This window comes from Exophiala bonariae (assembly GCF_035927105.1).
Source record: "Exophiala bonariae strain CCFEE 5792 chromosome Unknown scaffold_5, whole genome shotgun sequence".
NCBI lineage: Eukaryota > Fungi > Ascomycota > Eurotiomycetes > Chaetothyriales > Herpotrichiellaceae > Exophiala > Exophiala bonariae.
The window spans coordinates 575,308-591,887 of record NW_027042480.1 but is presented as its reverse complement, the minus strand read 5'-3'; the positions used below and the strand labels follow the sequence as shown (position 1 = coordinate 591,887).

General features: G+C 49.8%; 5 protein-coding genes across 5 annotated transcripts; 2 read left to right on the top strand and 3 right to left on the bottom strand.

The window, feature by feature from the left end:
• On the top strand, positions 1 to 1,086 carry LTR84_010985 (uncharacterized protein; the record flags this gene model as incomplete). The annotated part of the gene is made up of 2 exons (XM_064854518.1): positions 1 to 3; positions 88 to 1,086. 2 exons carry the CDS (start codon positions 1 to 3, stop codon positions 1,084 to 1,086), a joined length of 1,002 nt encoding a protein of 333 aa, XP_064709244.1.
• A 615-nt stretch (positions 1,087 to 1,701) lies between these two features.
• On the bottom strand, positions 1,702 to 4,945 carry LTR84_010984 (uncharacterized protein; the record flags this gene model as incomplete). The annotated part of the gene is made up of 4 exons (XM_064854517.1): positions 1,702 to 3,756; positions 3,811 to 4,700; positions 4,758 to 4,816; positions 4,917 to 4,945. 4 exons carry the CDS (start codon positions 4,943 to 4,945, stop codon positions 1,702 to 1,704), a joined length of 3,033 nt encoding a protein of 1,010 aa, XP_064709243.1.
• Positions 4,946 to 5,582: 637 nt separating this feature from the next.
• On the top strand, positions 5,583 to 9,108 carry KRE33 (killer toxin resistant protein; the record flags this gene model as incomplete). The annotated part of the gene is made up of 2 exons (XM_064854516.1): positions 5,583 to 8,656; positions 8,784 to 9,108. 2 exons carry the CDS (start codon positions 5,583 to 5,585, stop codon positions 9,106 to 9,108), a joined length of 3,399 nt encoding a protein of 1,132 aa, XP_064709242.1.
• A 639-nt stretch (positions 9,109 to 9,747) lies between these two features.
• On the bottom strand, positions 9,748 to 12,915 carry LTR84_010982 (uncharacterized protein; the record flags this gene model as incomplete). The annotated part of the gene is made up of 1 exon (XM_064854515.1): positions 9,748 to 12,915. The coding sequence occupies one exon, from the start codon at positions 12,913 to 12,915 to the stop codon at positions 9,748 to 9,750; it is 3,168 nt and encodes a 1,055-aa protein (XP_064709241.1).
• Positions 12,916 to 13,546: 631 nt separating this feature from the next.
• On the bottom strand, positions 13,547 to 15,119 carry LTR84_010981 (uncharacterized protein; the record flags this gene model as incomplete). The annotated part of the gene is made up of 2 exons (XM_064854514.1): positions 13,547 to 14,920; positions 14,976 to 15,119. 2 exons carry the CDS (start codon positions 15,117 to 15,119, stop codon positions 13,547 to 13,549), a joined length of 1,518 nt encoding a protein of 505 aa, XP_064709240.1.
• Positions 15,120 to 16,580: the final 1,461 nt, after the last annotated feature.

The following is a 16,580-nucleotide window of genomic DNA, read 5'->3' as shown; positions in this document are numbered from 1 at the left end:
ATGGTAAGTTGAGCCCATCCACACTGACGCCTCATCTTGGTCTGTGTGCCTTGGCTCGTTGCTCATCTGTATCATCGTGTCGATCAGGCTTCATACAAATCCTCTTCTTTTAACTCCCCTCGCTCATCACCCTTCCGCCGACCTGCTTCACCCAGTTCACCCACCAACATCAGCGGACGGCCTAACACGCCTCCGACAAACCGCAGCGGCGCATCTCCAATGACTTCACCATCGAAACTCAAGCATGCCTATACCGTCTCCGAGGAGGAAGAAGAAGACGAAGACACCATTTCAACACCTTCCAAACCCTCAGGAGCGTATGAAGCCTCCCGCACCAGCCGAGCACACACCGAACCTCCTCCATCACCTACAGCCCGCCGTCTGCCCATGACAACAACAGCCTCCCCCTCCAAGTACAACACCACCGACTCGCTCTCCATCTCCAAAGCACCACTCAACAGCACGACCAATCCAAACCGCGAGCCCCGCCGCCTCGTCTCAACAGGTCTCTCACAACACGACTCCCTCTCCAAACTTCCACCCCAACTGCTGCACAACCTACGAGAATCCTTCTCCGTTCTCGACAGCAACAGCAACGGCAGCATCGACGCAGCCTCCGTCTCGGAAACTCTACAGTCTCTCGGCCTGCACGAGTCGAACCTCTCACAATTCTTCCCACCAGGACAACCCACCCAACTCGGTCTCCCCCAATACCTCACCCAACTGGCCAACCTCCTCGTCAACCTCTCTCCACCTCAAGAGCTCCTCAACGCCTTCTCCGCCTTCGACGACGACGACAGTGGCCAGATCGACATCGGCGAGCTCCGGTCCGCTCTGCTCAACACGGCCCCAGACCCGGGTGAGCGGCCCCTCTCCCAGAAAGACATCGACCGCGCCATGGACGGTTTCACGGGCCGCCGTATCCTGGCGAAGAACGTCATTGGCATCGCCGGCGTCAGGGGCCTGAATACCCCCGCCCCGAAGAAAGGCGGCGATGTCTTCCGCTACCAGGAATTCGTCGCGAATCTTACGGGTGGGCCGGCCACCGCGGAGAGTGCGAAGGCTCAGACTGTGCAGGCTAGATGATCCGAGTGTAGAGAGGTGTTGGAGTGCCATGGGTTAGGACATTCTGGTCATGGGGATATAGTGTGTAATGAGGCGTTTCTGTCGTGTGTTCGGCGCAAGGGGTCCTGATTGATGCGTCTTTCTTCCTTGGTTGGAAAATGAAAACGAAAATCACTTATAAATACACAAACGAATGAAACCACGACTTCTTGAATATCAAGGCAGAAGCTACTCGGAAAAATAGTGTGTCACTTCTCACACATCCTCGAATCGTATCACATCTGATCGTAGTCTTTGTATGAAACATGGAAATGGCTCGATATATAGAGCCATGTGTTGTGTTGTGTGCTGTTCGGTGCTGTCTGGACTGTACTCTTCTATCAGGCCTCGAACAGCCCGGCCCGCTCAATAGTCAGTCATGATACACGAGGGTTCAATAATAAAAGCAGCTCTGCCAGTCCTGCGACAGCGTTGTGCTCTGTTTGGCGCATCGTCCTTCGGAGACTCCAGTGGACATACATGTCCATCAGTTCCTTGTCCTTGATATAACTCCTGCCAACATCATCATGGTCGTCATGTCGCCCACTGATTCAATTCAAATATGTTCCTCATCCCATCTACGGAACACCACCGCCTTCACCACCCATCTTTTTTTGCCTCACCCCCAGGAGTCCCATAGCCTAATTCATCCCTTCCATCATCCACCAACCTTCCCCACTCCAACAATAACCGAAAGAAATATACCTCCATATCCTCCTTCCTGACCACCTTCTCGACCCAATCGCGCCCTTGCAACGCAATCCTCTCCGCCTCCACAGTATGCGCAGGCCAGTAGTTATCGCGCTGATCAGGCAGGCTCACATTCACACCCGCAAAGTACGCGAGAGTGCTCCACACGCCGTGCAGACGGATGTCCTGCGGCACAAAATGGTGCCAAGCCGTGAGGCGTGAGGCATACCATTCGCGAAACAGAGCGGTTTTGAAAGGGAGGGAGCGCGATTGCAAGAATGGGAGGAAGCGGCCTGAGAAGCCGGCGCCGTCGAGGTCGAAAAGGAATTTGTAGCGCCAGTGCGCTTGGAAGTCGGTCGGGGGTACAGGAGAGAATTCAGCCTCTTGATCGCTGCAGTCATGTAGGCCAACGCCGCCGCAGCGTGCGATATGGTCGACGATTGCGATCGAGGTGTTCAGGCCGAGAGATTTGATCATGGGACCTGGGAGAGTTTGGTATTTGTAGGTTTTGGGAGATGTGGGGTGCGGAAGGAGGATAGTCACGGCATCGTGGGCTGAAGTTGTTAGGTTGTTGGCCATGTGGACTAAGCGTTGGCGTGTCATGCCGCGCCATGCGTGGTTGCCACTTGACACGCCTTCGGACGTGGCTCCTCGCCAAAAGAGGGTGTTTTCCTTCTCGGAGAATGGTGGGTCAGGGAAGCCTGCTTTGAAGTTGTCTTGCCCAGGAGTGCCATTATCTTCCGAAGGGGCATAGATGACTTTGTCCATATAGTTCCACGCTGACGGATACAAGATGTCATTGTATCCATGTGCTTTGGACTGGGAAAAGACCGGCATCAGTCGATGTGATGTTTTGAAGGCCGCCGGTGAGAGATAGAAACCATGAAGATGAGCGACATCGGGTTGATGACAGATGTCGCCGGATTTAGTCCAGTCGGACACAAATTGGCCAAGCGAATGGGGCGCCGCGCAAGTGTGGCAGAGATGAGATTGAGAAGAAACATGAGGTGTGGTTCTCGCCAAAGATTTGGGGTCACAGCCCACCGAGCCAAATTCTCGAAATGTATTACGGAAGGACATGTCTCTGAAGACTGTTTCCTTGACCTCGTGCTCGGGAATTGGAAGCCAACCAGCAGCACGATCGGATGACCAGCCTAAGCGACCGCTCTTATCCTCCATGCGGCCTTGTTGACGAAGGCTCTCAATCTCTTGAAAAGGAACTGCCACTCTAGATTCATCATTGAGATTGAAGGCCAGATCCATATCCGGCAAATGCTGCGCGAATTTATTGATTAAATTGGCCACACCCTCCAGCATCCACCGATGTGTAGGGAGAACGTTACTCTGCACGGTAGCACTACCGTTTCTGATGGTAATACCAGATATTTCATTCCACGGATTGGACACCATTTCCCAGGTCTGCTTACGGAGCTCGTCTGGGAGGATTGTGCGGAACGGTAACAAGTCATCATAAATCTGGTCGAACTCATCCACAACAAAAGAGGTTCTACTCTTGGCATATTCGAACCATAAATCGAAACCAGGAGGGGGTCTCCTCTTGTATCTTTGTTGATATCGATCAACCGTCTCATGGAGTGAGAGAGTATTACCAACGCTTGCCACATATCGGTCATGTTGTAACTTTGCATCATAGATGAGTACATCAATGGGATGAAAATAGACGTTATCGCTTTTGCGCCAAGCTGGGAGAATTAGAATACATAGAATGATGGGGATTAAAGCGTGGCGATATCGTGGAGCTGGTTCTCTTTCACCCATGGCTTGCTGTATTCGGCTATACATCCACCAGCCAACCAGGATTAGAACGAACGAAGTGATAGAGGAAGTCTTTGGAACTGGTGGGTAGGGAGATCTGCGGGACCAAATAAACTCGAAGCCGGGTATCATAGTCATTATAGCCGTAATGTAGATGGACATGTCTAGAACGCCATAAGTCGTGATCTAGCATTGGTTAGTGGCGGTGCCAGTATTGCCGGTGTTTTCTTTGAGACTTACGCAGTGTAGTGTGGAAATAAAAAGAAGACAGAACAAGAAGGTATGCACGCCTATGGCGATGAGTGTGCCGAAATCCACCGAAGGACGTAGCAATAACAGCCAGCCTCTATATTCGGGTTTGAAGAGGTAGTAAGCCCCCCCAACAATCGACCAGATGATAGATACACCCAGTAACGTCGAGCTCCACAACACGACACATCTTCGACCTGAAAGCCCGGTTCCGTCGGCCTTGGGCCGGGTTTCGTAGGCAACAACGGCTATTGCGAAGTCTAAAAAGAGCGCCAGGAATTGAAAGACTTTGATAGTCTGAGATTCGCCAGTCACAATCGGACAGATGTAGGTAGACGTGGAGGAACTCCACAAGCCTGTTGTCAAATGGCAGCCAGATGCGAGAAGGAATACTGGCAGAACATAACGTGTCCTTGGTTGCAACAAATAAGTTCCCAGTGCCTCCTGAATCAACGTTATCGTCCGCAGAATAAACCCCGAAGCGCTTGTACTGGTTTGCTTTTCACCGAAAATGGGACTCTGCTTTTGCAATCGATAGACATCGTACAAGGCTAGTAGAAACGGCAAGAAAACCTCAACGCTGTCAATGGTACATTCGGTTGCTTTTGAGATGCGCCGATAAAGCTCCAGTCGCAAGGATATTGCGACAATGGCAGCTGCTAGTACTGTGACTCGTACCTTGCCCTGACGTTGTTTGGCATCTTGTGTGTATGCATTTTGAGGCTCAACGTTGCCCAAGTCGTTCAATGGCAAAGAAGTGTATCTCCCTCCTTTTGAATGTGACTCGGGTGGGTGGAAAAGCGTCGGCAGCAGTCGACTTATGCTGGGTAATGCGAAACTGCACGCGACAAAGGCAACGACAAGTATATGAATAGGGCGATCTAGAAGACGGTGTTAATAATTGGTAAAGCAGGAATGCTGCTGGTGTGCATACTGACCATGTGCAGTTGAGATTGGGACCAGACGGGTCAAAATGGCAGCACTGACAACGGAGGTTCTATGGAGATCAGCCGATGTGGTCTGTTATGAGCAGAACCAAGGGTTTCAGTGTCGATTGGCTTGGTGCAGAACTTGGAAAGGAATTCCGTTTCACTTACACGTAACACAAAATCGCCAGGCTGCCCATAGTGGATGGGGAGTGTGAACTGTGGGCTTCCAAATAGGGCCAGAAATCCCTCTAACATAAGTGGTGGAGGCACTAGAGGGGGAGTTGAGTTTTGTCAGATGGCCTCGTGTGACCAGGCGACATTACCATATCGACCGCACGAAGGTGAAGGAAAAGAAATCATACAAACATCTAGGTAATTACCTTAGATAAGGCCTGACGACAGAGTGTTGCTTGGAGGAATTGCAGCAACGACTATCCCGACAACTAGCTTGACCCTCCTCCTACAAATCCTTGGAAGTTGGATATCGCCTGCGGTCTATGTGGGTGTCACTTCTGGGGGACTTCTAGGCTTGTCATGGGTTTTCCGGGCGTACTAATGCCAGTAAGGTGGGCGCCCAGACCACCACCACAGCAAATCTCCATCCTTTGGCGCGCCCCTGGTTCCTGCATCCTGGATCTCATTTCCGGTACGAGGCTGTATCTCAGCCTTATGTCCCAACTAGGTATCTAAGCCGGTCCAAAATTCTCGAAAAAGTTGCCCGCATCTGCAATATCTTTTCTCAATATCGGTCTACCACACGGCGCTCAGTATTCACCATCCACCTCTTGTTTCTTGCTCGGAGTGTTTGGCGGAGGGTGGCCGGGTTCTACAATCATGCCTCGAAAAGCAATCGACTCCCGTATCCCCGCCCTGATCCGAAATGGCATCCAGGAAAAGAAGCGCAGTTTCATCGTAGTGGTGGGTGACCGCGCGAAGGATGTCATTGTCCACCTCCACTATATCATGTCCTCGGTCGATGTGAAGCAAAATAAATCTGTTCTATGGGCATACAAGAAAGACCTACTAGGGTTCACCAGCCATCGAAAGAAGCGAGAGACCAAAATCAAGAAAGAGATCAAGAGAGGCATCCGAGATGCAAACACCGAAGATCCCTTCGAACTCTTCGTTACCCTGCATAATATTCGATATGTCTACTATAAAGAGACGGAAAAAATCTTGGGAAACACATATGGCATGTGTATATTGCAAGATTTCGAGGCCCTCACCCCAAATTTACTCGCCCGCACAGTCGAAACAGTCGAGGGTGGCGGACTTGTTCTACTCCTCCTTAAGGGAATGAAAAGCTTGAAACAACTCTACACAATGTCCATGGACGTACATTCGCGATACCGTACAGAGGCACACGATGATGTGGTGGCTAGGTTCAACGAGAGGTTCATTCTATCACTCGGCTCCTGCGACTCGTGTTTGGTTGTAGATGATGAACTCAACGTTCTTCCCATTTCGGGAGGAAAGAATGTTCAGGCATTACCTCCGACAGCAACGGATACTGAAAACATGCTGCCGAACAAAAAAGAGTTGAAGGAGATCAAGGACAGTCTGGCTGACAGTCAACCCGTAGGATCCCTCATCACCTTGGCGAAGACGGTCGACCAAGCAAAAGCTCTCCTTACGTTCGTCGATGCAATTTCCGAAAAGACCTTACGAAGCACAGTTACATTGACAGCTGCGAGAGGAAGAGGCAAATCTGCAGCCTTGGGTGTCGCGGTCGCCGCTGCTGTCGCACATGGCTATAGCAATATCTTCATTACATCTCCCAGCCCCGAGAACTTGAAAACTTTATTCGAGTTTGTCATAAAGGGATTTGATGCCTTGGAGTACATGGATCATGTCGATTACACCATATTGCAGTCGACGAATCCCGATTATAACAAGGCTATTGTGAGAATCAATGTTCACAGACAACATCGACAAACAATTCAATATATTCAACCTCAAGATGCTCACGTCCTTGGTCAAGCTGAATTGGTGGTTATTGATGAGGCGGCTGCCATCCCATTGCCTCTGGTAAGGAAGCTCATGGGTCCCTATCTGGTATTCATGGCTTCGACCATCAACGGCTATGAAGGTACCGGGCGTTCCTTGTCACTCAAACTCATTCAACAACTTCGTGAGCAATCCAGGGGCGGCGGAAAGTCTTCTGGAACAGAGGTGGAGATCGCCGACAAGTCTACTGGCAAGGCAGCTAAAGACGGGCAGAAGGTATATACTGGTGGCCGATCCTTGAGAGAAACCACACTGTCAGAACCAATTCGGTATGCGCCAGGTGATGGAGTGGAAAAATGGCTGAATAGGCTCCTATGCCTGGACGCCACCCTACCTAAATCGAAGATGAATACCCAAGGCACACCACACCCCTCGACCTGCGAATTGGTCCACGTTAATCGTGACACCTTGTTCTCGTTTCATCCTGTCTCGGAGAAATTCCTTCAGCAAATGATGGCCCTATATGTGGCCTCCCACTACAAGAATTCTCCAAATGATCTACAACTCATGTCTGATGCTCCTGCTCACCAGCTTTTTGTCCTTATCCCACCAATACCCGAAGATGCGAGCAAGCTTCCTGAGCCACTTTGTGTTCTCCAAGTAACACTAGAAGGCAGAATCAGCAAGCAATCCGTCTTGAACAGCCTATCTCGTGGTCAGAGAGCAGGTGGTGACCTTATTCCCTGGCTGGTTAGTCAACAGTTCCAAGACTCTGAATTTGCAGGACTTTCAGGTAGCCGTGTGGTTCGGATAGCCACAAATCCCGAATATCTCAATATGGGCTATGGTTCACGCGCTCTTGAACTACTAACAGACTTCTACGAGGGCAAGTTCACCTCGTTGTCTGAATCAGATGATTCATCAATCCACCAAGCCGAGCACATGCCTCGAGTCACTGATGCCGAGTTGGAACAGTCCAATCTACTCGATGACAACATCAAAATTCGTGATATTCAACAAATGCCACCTCTATTCAGCAAATTGTCCGAACGCAAACCCGACCGACTTGACTATATTGGCGTCTCATATGGACTGACTCAACCACTGCACAAGTTCTGGAAGCGCTCATTCTTCACACCTGTCTATCTCAGACAAACACCTAACGAACTCACAGGCGAACATTCATGTGTCATGTTACGGCCACTGTCCAGCAGCACCGCGAATGAAAGCTCATGGCTCAGCGCCTACGCCCAAGACTTCCATAAACGCTTCCTCACTCTCCTCTCATATCAATTCCGCACCTTCACAGCCGTACAATCTCTCTCAATTTCAGAATCCGCATCCCGCGGCAGCAGAACTAATACCTCAATATCACACCCAGAAGCTGGCTCTTCATCCTCACAAGCTCCAACCCTCACCAAAGCGCACCTTGACTCACTCTTCTCCCCCTTCGACCTCGCCCGCCTCGATTCCTACGCCAATAATATGCTCGACTACCACGTGATTCTCGACCTCCTGCCCTCCATTGCAATGCTCTACTTTACCGGTCCACTCAGGCAAGCTCCATGTAACGTTTCCCTCTCTGGCGTGCAGCAGAGTATCCTCCTCGCCATCGGCCTGCAACGCAAAGACCTAAATGACATCGAGAAAGAGCTAAGCCTCCCCAACAACCAGCTCCTCGCCATGTTTGTCAAGGTCCTTCGAAAAGTCAGCACCGCGTTCCGCGCCGTCGTTGCTGGCGCCGTCGAAGCAGAACTGCCTGAGAGGAATGAAACCTCCAATTTCAACGCCCAGTTTTCTAACGGCACTGCTTCCCACGTTGAACCACGAGTCACGACCCGTGTACCCGCGGCGCTCCCTCTACCAGGCCAATCGGTCAACGACGATGAGGCAGAGCAATCCATTGACCCAGTCATCCGAGAGAAACAGAGAGCGTTGATTGACGCTCTCCCACTCGATAAGTAAGTAAAGTACTATCCGCTTCCGTTCCTTATCCATCCACCCTTTTAAACTTCTGCCTCACTCATTCGCACACCCTCATTCCACACTCCATTCATCCTCTGGGGCATTATCTGACAATCACCAAAGGTATGCAATCCACGCCTCAACAGACCCAACCGAGGACGACCAAGCATGGGCCGACGCAGAGCGCCAGGTCCGCGAGGCCGGCAGCGGCGTCGTCAGCGTCAAGAGCCAATTGAAGCAGGATCGGAAGCGCAAGGCTGAGGATGATGAAGGGGAAGGCAAGGCAAACGATGGTGCTGTGAACGGTAACACCGGCGAACATGCTGGCGGTGCCAAGAAAGAGAAGAAGGCTAAGAAAGATGGTGGCAGTGGACATAGGAAGCGAGACGGCGATGGAGAGAGGAGTAGAGGAAAGAAGGAGAAGAAAAGAGACAAGTCATCGCGGTAAGGATGTGGAAAAGGCGCACAATATAGGACAGCGACGAATAGCAAGATCACTTCAACCCATCCCATTTCGTGTCTTCAGTGGTTCACGTATCTCAGTTTTAATGCATTTCATTGTAACCCCAACCCCTGTAGACATGATGAGGACACCTTGTCAAGAAGAGGCATCTAGGTGATCAAAATTGCCTCGCCTTCCAAGGTACGAGATATCTAGCTAGTTATCTAGCCGACGGTACCCAGTGACCTCAAAACCAAGTCTGTTTTTTTCCTTTAATTTTCTTTGGAAGACCATATGGCAGGCAGTCATCCATCCAGCTGAGATTCCACGACGACCCCTTTTGGCAGTTGCACAATCTCCAGCATTCCAATAAAGAGTACCACGGAAAACAATAGAGAAAAGAAAAAAGGAAAAGATAAGATAACCACGAACTGACTGTGCTGACAGTAGAAAAGCACGAATTGCGATTTCCTCCACCCCTTGCCTGCCCCCAACGGCGATGCTGAACCCCATGAAATGTTCTGGTCCGTTGCCTGCTGAATTGAGTCTCACTAGGCGCACTGTTGGCCTTGTCCTGAGACGTCTCAAATAAACACTTTCGAAATCCAGGCATAGGCATGCACGACTCCATACCGCCGAAATGACTCAATCTGAGTGACCAGGCACATATTCATCTTCACTATCGCCTGGGAATTCGTCCTCAGTGTAGCTGCGCTTTGAAGATGCGCGTCTGGGTCGGCCTCTTGATTTCCCACGCTTGCTGTCCTTGGTTTGTGCAGTAGCTTTTGCGACTTTCGACCTCTTAACTTGTCTACGCGGGGCGATAGCACTTGCGTTGTTCGCATTGACTCGCAGGCGAATCGCGGTCTTGACTTTCGGGTTCACAGTGGATTTCTTCTTTTGTTGCTTTGGAGTAGATGTTATGCGGTTTGCTTGTTGACTGTTGGACGTAGGAGTGAACGTCACTTGGTTGGCCTTCTTTGTGGAAGACGTGGAGGAAGGCTTGGCTGGTCCTGTTTGTAACGTCCAGTCGTCTTCCTCATCCTCATTTCTTTCGAAATCAAAGGCACGGGCCCGTACATCTTCTTCTTCATGATAGTCGGATTCAGCGTCGTTTAGCTGATCAGTGGCAGTGGATCTTTCTGCATCTGGAGAGTAGAACCACTCTGCACCCTCAATCGGTTGGCCATCCTTAGTGTCCCATTTACCATGTACAATTGTCTTCTGCTGTGGATCGCCCGGGAGACAAATGGTTTCATATCGACCATATCGTTGATATTGCCCCTTCTGCTTCATTCGGTCACGGACAAACATATCTAGAACCTCATCTGCTGCTCTTCTCTCTGCAAATGTTGACTGTGGCGTATATCGATATTGGAAACCTTTGTGCTGATAGACAGCATTGCATGAGAATTGAGCGGGATCGCAGTCGGAAAGTGACCCAACCTTCAGCTTCACGACAAGTGCAGGGCGACTGGGATCTGGTTGCCCTGTGGGAAGAGACCCGCTGTTGCCATCCGTGCCATCCATGCCATCATCGCCATCCTTGCGCTCTGAGAGTACCAATTCATTGCGTGATCGGGGTTTGGCTTGTTGTTCTTGTCCATCCATACCCTCGTGTTCATGCTTAGTGTTCCAGTCGTTATATAGCCCTTTATTGTATTCAATGCCCAATTTGTTTCGCTCGGTTACGGGAAGGCCACTGGCGACGAGGGCATTCTTGGCACTCTGATAATCCACAACCGATGGGGGCATTGGAGCATGGCCATTAGATGTCAAGAGACTATTGGCCAAGGGTATAAGAAGATCCCGGATATAGTAATCCTTCTGGGTCAGCTCCTTATTCAATGGTTGTTGAAAGGGTGTTTCTTGCGCAGTGGGTTGGATTGTCTCCCCTGTCGTCACAGAGCTTGGATGCAATGTTTGATTTTCCATGGACTGCACGCTTACTGTTCCAAGGGTCTGTGTGGCCGTTTTCTCAATTTCCGTGGTGGTCTGCTCCTCAGTCACTGAGACTGGTCCGTTGCCAATATACTCTCCGGGAACATCAATGTCTTGTCTTCGTCGTTTTGCGCGAAGTTCTGGGTCATCCTCTTGCACTTCCTCTTCTGCTGGGCGTTTGAGTCCTGTGTTGAGGACCGCAGACTGTGGCACTCCACTCTCTAGGCCAGCACCAGCTGAGGTCGGTAGATTCGTTCCAGCACTTTGGCCCATTGGGGCGTTTTTTGTAATGTCAGGTTCAATTATATGAGTCTGTCGTATGACTTCAGCTATCCGTCGGAGAGATTTCTTCGTTGTTCGGATATTGGTCTCGCAGGTTTCCAATTGTTCGTTCCAGTGCTGCTTCTCATCCTCGTGCTGAGCACAATTCGTTTCGTGTAGTACCAGAGTCCTCTCTTTGGTATAGGATAGGATATCTGTGAGAGCTTTCTTGCATTGGTCATCAAGAGTAGCAACGGTCAAAGCTGTGTCGTCTGTATCTAGTAAGCTCTCCGAGTACTCAGAAGCCTCAAAAGCTCGACGCATGTGATTGAAATCATGCGTTTCTAAAACCAAATCAACAGCCCGGAGTAATCTTTCTCTGGTGTGCGCCAGAACCGTTGAACTGTTTTGCATATCATCACCCTCTGCGATAGTAGATTTGCTTGCATCGGATGTAGATTCGAGCTCGGCGAGCTCCAATGCCATAGCTAAGAAAATTCTCCGCTCTTTTTCGGTCTTCTCAATGTTTCGAAGCCCATTCCTGATCTGATTGTGCGTCTTGAATCTAGCCTGATATTGTTCCAGCTGTCGACGGCTTTGTTCATAGAGCTGTGTCACGTACAAACAATAAAAGAAAAGGTCTCGACCTGTTGGGTTGAGTGTGGTCCGTGTTGCGGTGCCTTGCCAGTCGCCTTCCTCAACACTACGCTCCAGATCATCATAAACGTCATGGAAGATTTCTCTCGCGCGTGAGTATTCGCCATCGTGTGCACGTTTGCGTACTTGTGCTTCTGTAATGCCAGCCTCCTGGAGCTCACCTGCCGTAATTCCAGTAAGAGGAAATGGTCGTCCTTGGTTGTTCTTAAACTTCTCAGGAATAAAAACATGCACGGCGTGCGGTGGGATGTCGCGTTTGCGTGATTTATTTGCATTCCCCCTTCTTTCACTGTTTTGGAGATCGGGTTCACCACGTGGGCTAGATTCTCCGCCTGACTTATAGCCAATACGAAGGGCCTCAAACCATATCTTCTCATATTTGTCGAAAGCCCTGTCCAAGACGTCCTTTCTTCTCTTCTCATCCACAATGCTTGAAGCTAGAAAAACCCACTGGCGGGTGTTCTCCAGTATTTGGGTCTTGAAAGAGAGATTTGGATTTGGTGGGGATATTGCGGGACCGAATGGTAGACGATACCGAATACTCTGATATGGCGTAAGGGGGTTGTCGCTAGCTGCGAAAGTTGGTAGTGAAACAGCATCTGGCTTTTGATTTTCACCGGAAGACTTCGAAAACTTCGGCACTCGTAAATTTCCAGTAGCAAGAGCAGTTCTAGCTGTTTCGCGAGCACCGACGTGTGATGTTGTCGTAATCGAGCCGGTTTCATTGGTCGTAAGGGATGACGTTCTGTCCGACTTTGGGGCGTCCACATTTGTTTTTCGCAATGTAACAGTTTGTGATGCTCTCAACGGGAATTCGTCTGGTATTTGGCCATTTTCGAGACTTGAGACCATGACAGCTCCTCTGTCATCGTTTGTCAGGGCCACAGAACTAAGTGCTGGCAAGATATGTTTGTCTGGCTCGATTCCCGCATCGTCGTCCTTTGATGGGGGCATTTTAGATTTGGTGTCGCAGACAGACAGAAGACTGGTCCAGCAGTCAAGAAGAATCATGCGCAGACAAGACAAATTGTTTTCTGCAGCTGTTGAAAGACATCGAGAGAAGAAAGGCTTCGTGAAGTACGCGTAGTCTCGTGTGAGTGGAAAAACTTGTGACTGTGATAGATCAACCGGACAAAGATCTGTGAGTCGAGTTAAGCTGAAAAGACCGGTCGCCTGCCAACAGATAGGCTTCGTGCCCCACAAATGGCGCAATGGACAGGTTGGTCAAAAGGACTCGAAGAAAGCGAATTGGAGGTAGAAACTCCGCGAAGAGGCGCACATCTAAGGATGATGGGTTTAAAAAGGTGTAGGAGTGCAAGGAAGAGCAAGGAAAATGAGTCCGCGGAGTGGCGGATGGAGAGAGGCTAGTCAACAGAGATAAAAGAGGTTATAGGACGGTGACAGTGGGATGAGAGGTGAATGATCGGTAAAGTATGGTTAGGATACTTTGCAGCACGGACGTGTCCATGTAAATATTGATCAATGGCATTAGAGAAGTGATCACCCGGTGATAGGTCGGCCACTTCAAAAGAAGTTGAATATCTTATTGTTTCTGCATGATCCACAGGACCCTTGCTGGTATTTATCACAATTCCTCGTGTCTTGATGCAGTAGTTTTCTGTGGCTCTACCTCGGTGACAATGTTGGTGGTCTCTGATTCTGAGGTTTTATCTCCCACGATAGAAAAGTCATCTTTGGCGTCAGGTTTTGATTGATCTTCACTTGAACCTCCAAAAGTGGAAGGAAGTTTTTGTTTGGCGCCTTCTCCAAGCTTGATGGCGTCCACAAAATCTTCCAACTCAAGTATTTCGTAAGTTTTAGAGGAGTAATGGCGCCACCAGCCGCGCTTCATGTTCAGCGCCACCACTTCAAGATGTTCAGGCGGACTGATGCCCAGGTCCTGTCTTATTCTCGTAGCAGCGGCCACATCGGCAGGAATGGCAAACATAGGGATTACATTTGCTTGGCGCTTCTTGTGCTTTTCAACGATCTCGGCGAACCCTGAAAGTACTGATGTCTCGGCTTCGGAGATAGAATCAGCATTGTGTTTGGCGGGCAGAAGGACCAAGATGCAGTTTGCACTTTTGGGTGCCAAACACGACGCTTCCAAATCGGCAGAAGTTGAGAGGGTGGGAATCGGTAGAAGAATTGAGGGAATTGCAACTGGCTCTTGTTGATTATTGACAATCGGAATCGGTGACTCGGTTGGGGTGTCATCATCAAGAACAATAGTCCCTGAGCTTCCCATAAAATCGTCGAAATCAGATGACTTGTGGGCCTCTGAAGCACGGGAGAATTTTGCGGATGCAGATGAAGTGGCCTTTGGCTTTCTGGATGATTTGGGTGCTTTCGCTTTTGGAGGCGCAGGATCGGGGTTCGGCGAAGCGACCTGGGCGAAAAAGCTCAACAATGATTCCCGATTGAGGTCGCCCTTGTAGGGGATTGGGTTAACACTTTGAGCAGGAATGAGAAGAACGGCTGGGAACTCAGAGACTCCATATTTCTTCGCAGTGGTGGCATCTTTGACTTGGGCAAAAGCAATACTTCCGAGGAAATCGACCGCCAGACTTTTGACGAGGGGGCTCGTAGTACCTTTCTCGGAAAAGACAACGGCTTTAGCGGTGTTTGATTCTTCGTTGAACCAAGTGACGAAGGTCGAACCCTGCAGTCTCTTGACATGATTGGGGATTTTGTCCTTGACAGCATCAACTATTGCTTTTGCAGAGCGCGCTCCATTGTAGTCCTCCACCACAGGCCGACCTGGTTTGGCTCCTGGTTTCACAATCTTCAAAGTGGGAAATCCTGTTACACCCATCTGGCCGCACAGGGGCTTATTGGCTTCATCGTCGCAGTCGATTGCAGCAACCTTTGCTAGTCCGGCTAGGGCCTTTGCGGCTTTCTCGTAGGCAGGTTTGAGATTCTGGCAATGTCCACACCACGGTGCATAGAATTCAACAATCTGCCAATGAATTAGTGGGCAGCAGACTTAGGTGAGGAGTTGCAGAGATCCATACCGAAGTATGATTAGTTTGCTTGATCAAAGAGTCATATGTCTTTGCAGTGACCTGGAGGACAGGGGAATTCTTGGTGTATATGGCATCTGCGAAGACGAGGAAAGTTAAGGCAAATGCCAATTGAAGAAGGAATGATCGAGCCATGTTGGGTGGGCTGTTGCCAGAACAGACTCGATGGGAAAGATGTTCTAGGGAACAAGATGATGATGATGCAGAAGAGACATGAGAACTTTATGTGAGCTCATGAGACAAGGTGGCACAAGATATTCTAATTCTTGATGTGAATGTTGCGAACACTCTGGCATGAGGCAGTGTGACGTGATTGGCTGGACGCGTTGACACGAGGGGCTCGGAGGAAATCTGGGGTAGATGCAACAGGCAAGTATCCCGAGAATTCCTACTAACCTTTTATGATTAGCTCATACACTAAGTACCTGCTCTAGAACGACATTATTTGGTCACTCAGGTCACAGCCACTGAGGCACACATTTCAGTGCCTCAGACCACCATCTTGTCAACAAATGCATAGCTCTTTAGTTCCATATGTCCGGATGCTATATATCCTATATCCAAGACCGATCCAATGATTAACTCCGATCCGGGACGCAGATAGCACTTTTCGCGCACTACTTGAGAAATGGCTGATGGGGGCAAAAGGCCCCTCGGGCTTCACTAAGCTTTAACTACAGCCCAGTTGAGGCCAAGGCTTAGGCACCCGTGCCTCGATCTGAAGTACACGGCACTGAAACCGCAAGTTTGTCAGCACCAGCTTACATACATGCAACCTTGTCGTCACATCGAGGAATGAACCACCCAGCCCGTTGCACCATGGGAATCAATCCCTCGAGATCTCTTTTTGCATTCGGGCGGTGAGAAGCCATCGTCTGCCATACTTTCCAATCCCCACTGGTCAAGCGACAGCAACTTTCGCCCCAGTCGTCAAAGTCCTTGCTTGTGCGCGTCAAGCGCGATCCCTCCACCCCAGCTGCCGCAGAGGTAAGCAGGAGATCGGCCGTGTCAGATTTTGGAGATTTGGGTGGCCATGCCCATGCCATAGGGCTGGGTCTTGCTCATCAGGGTTAAGGTCCAGAACGATAGTTTGGTCTGAAGTATTTCAATCTCATATGGTTAAAACCCTATGAGTGGACGGACACAATTTCCCTACATCCTTGACACATGCTTTCATTGAGCCTTTAAAGAATTCTATCTCCCTATACTTGAGTTGTTCGCCTGCCTTCTGTATCACTCGTGGCATAATGGTTCAAGGACGGGCCAAAAAACCTCACAAGAAGGTCAAAACTGGTTGTCTAACGTGCAGGTATAGAAATATTATCCCCTCTATCCTATATGATTGGCATGAGGCCAATCATATAGGATAGAAATGTTGAAGTCGGCTGACGAATTCCTCCAGGAAACGAAGAATCAAATGTGATGAAGCAAAACCGGCTTGTGTGCAATGCACTTCTTCACTTCGTCGTTGCGAGGGATATCAATCTCCTCAAGCATGGCTGTTCAAGCCTCGAGCATCTCCCCAAGCAGCGCCTAATTGTAAGGCTCTTGCGCTGGCCGATGACAAACACACTCCTCTTGTCCATTCGATCTGTC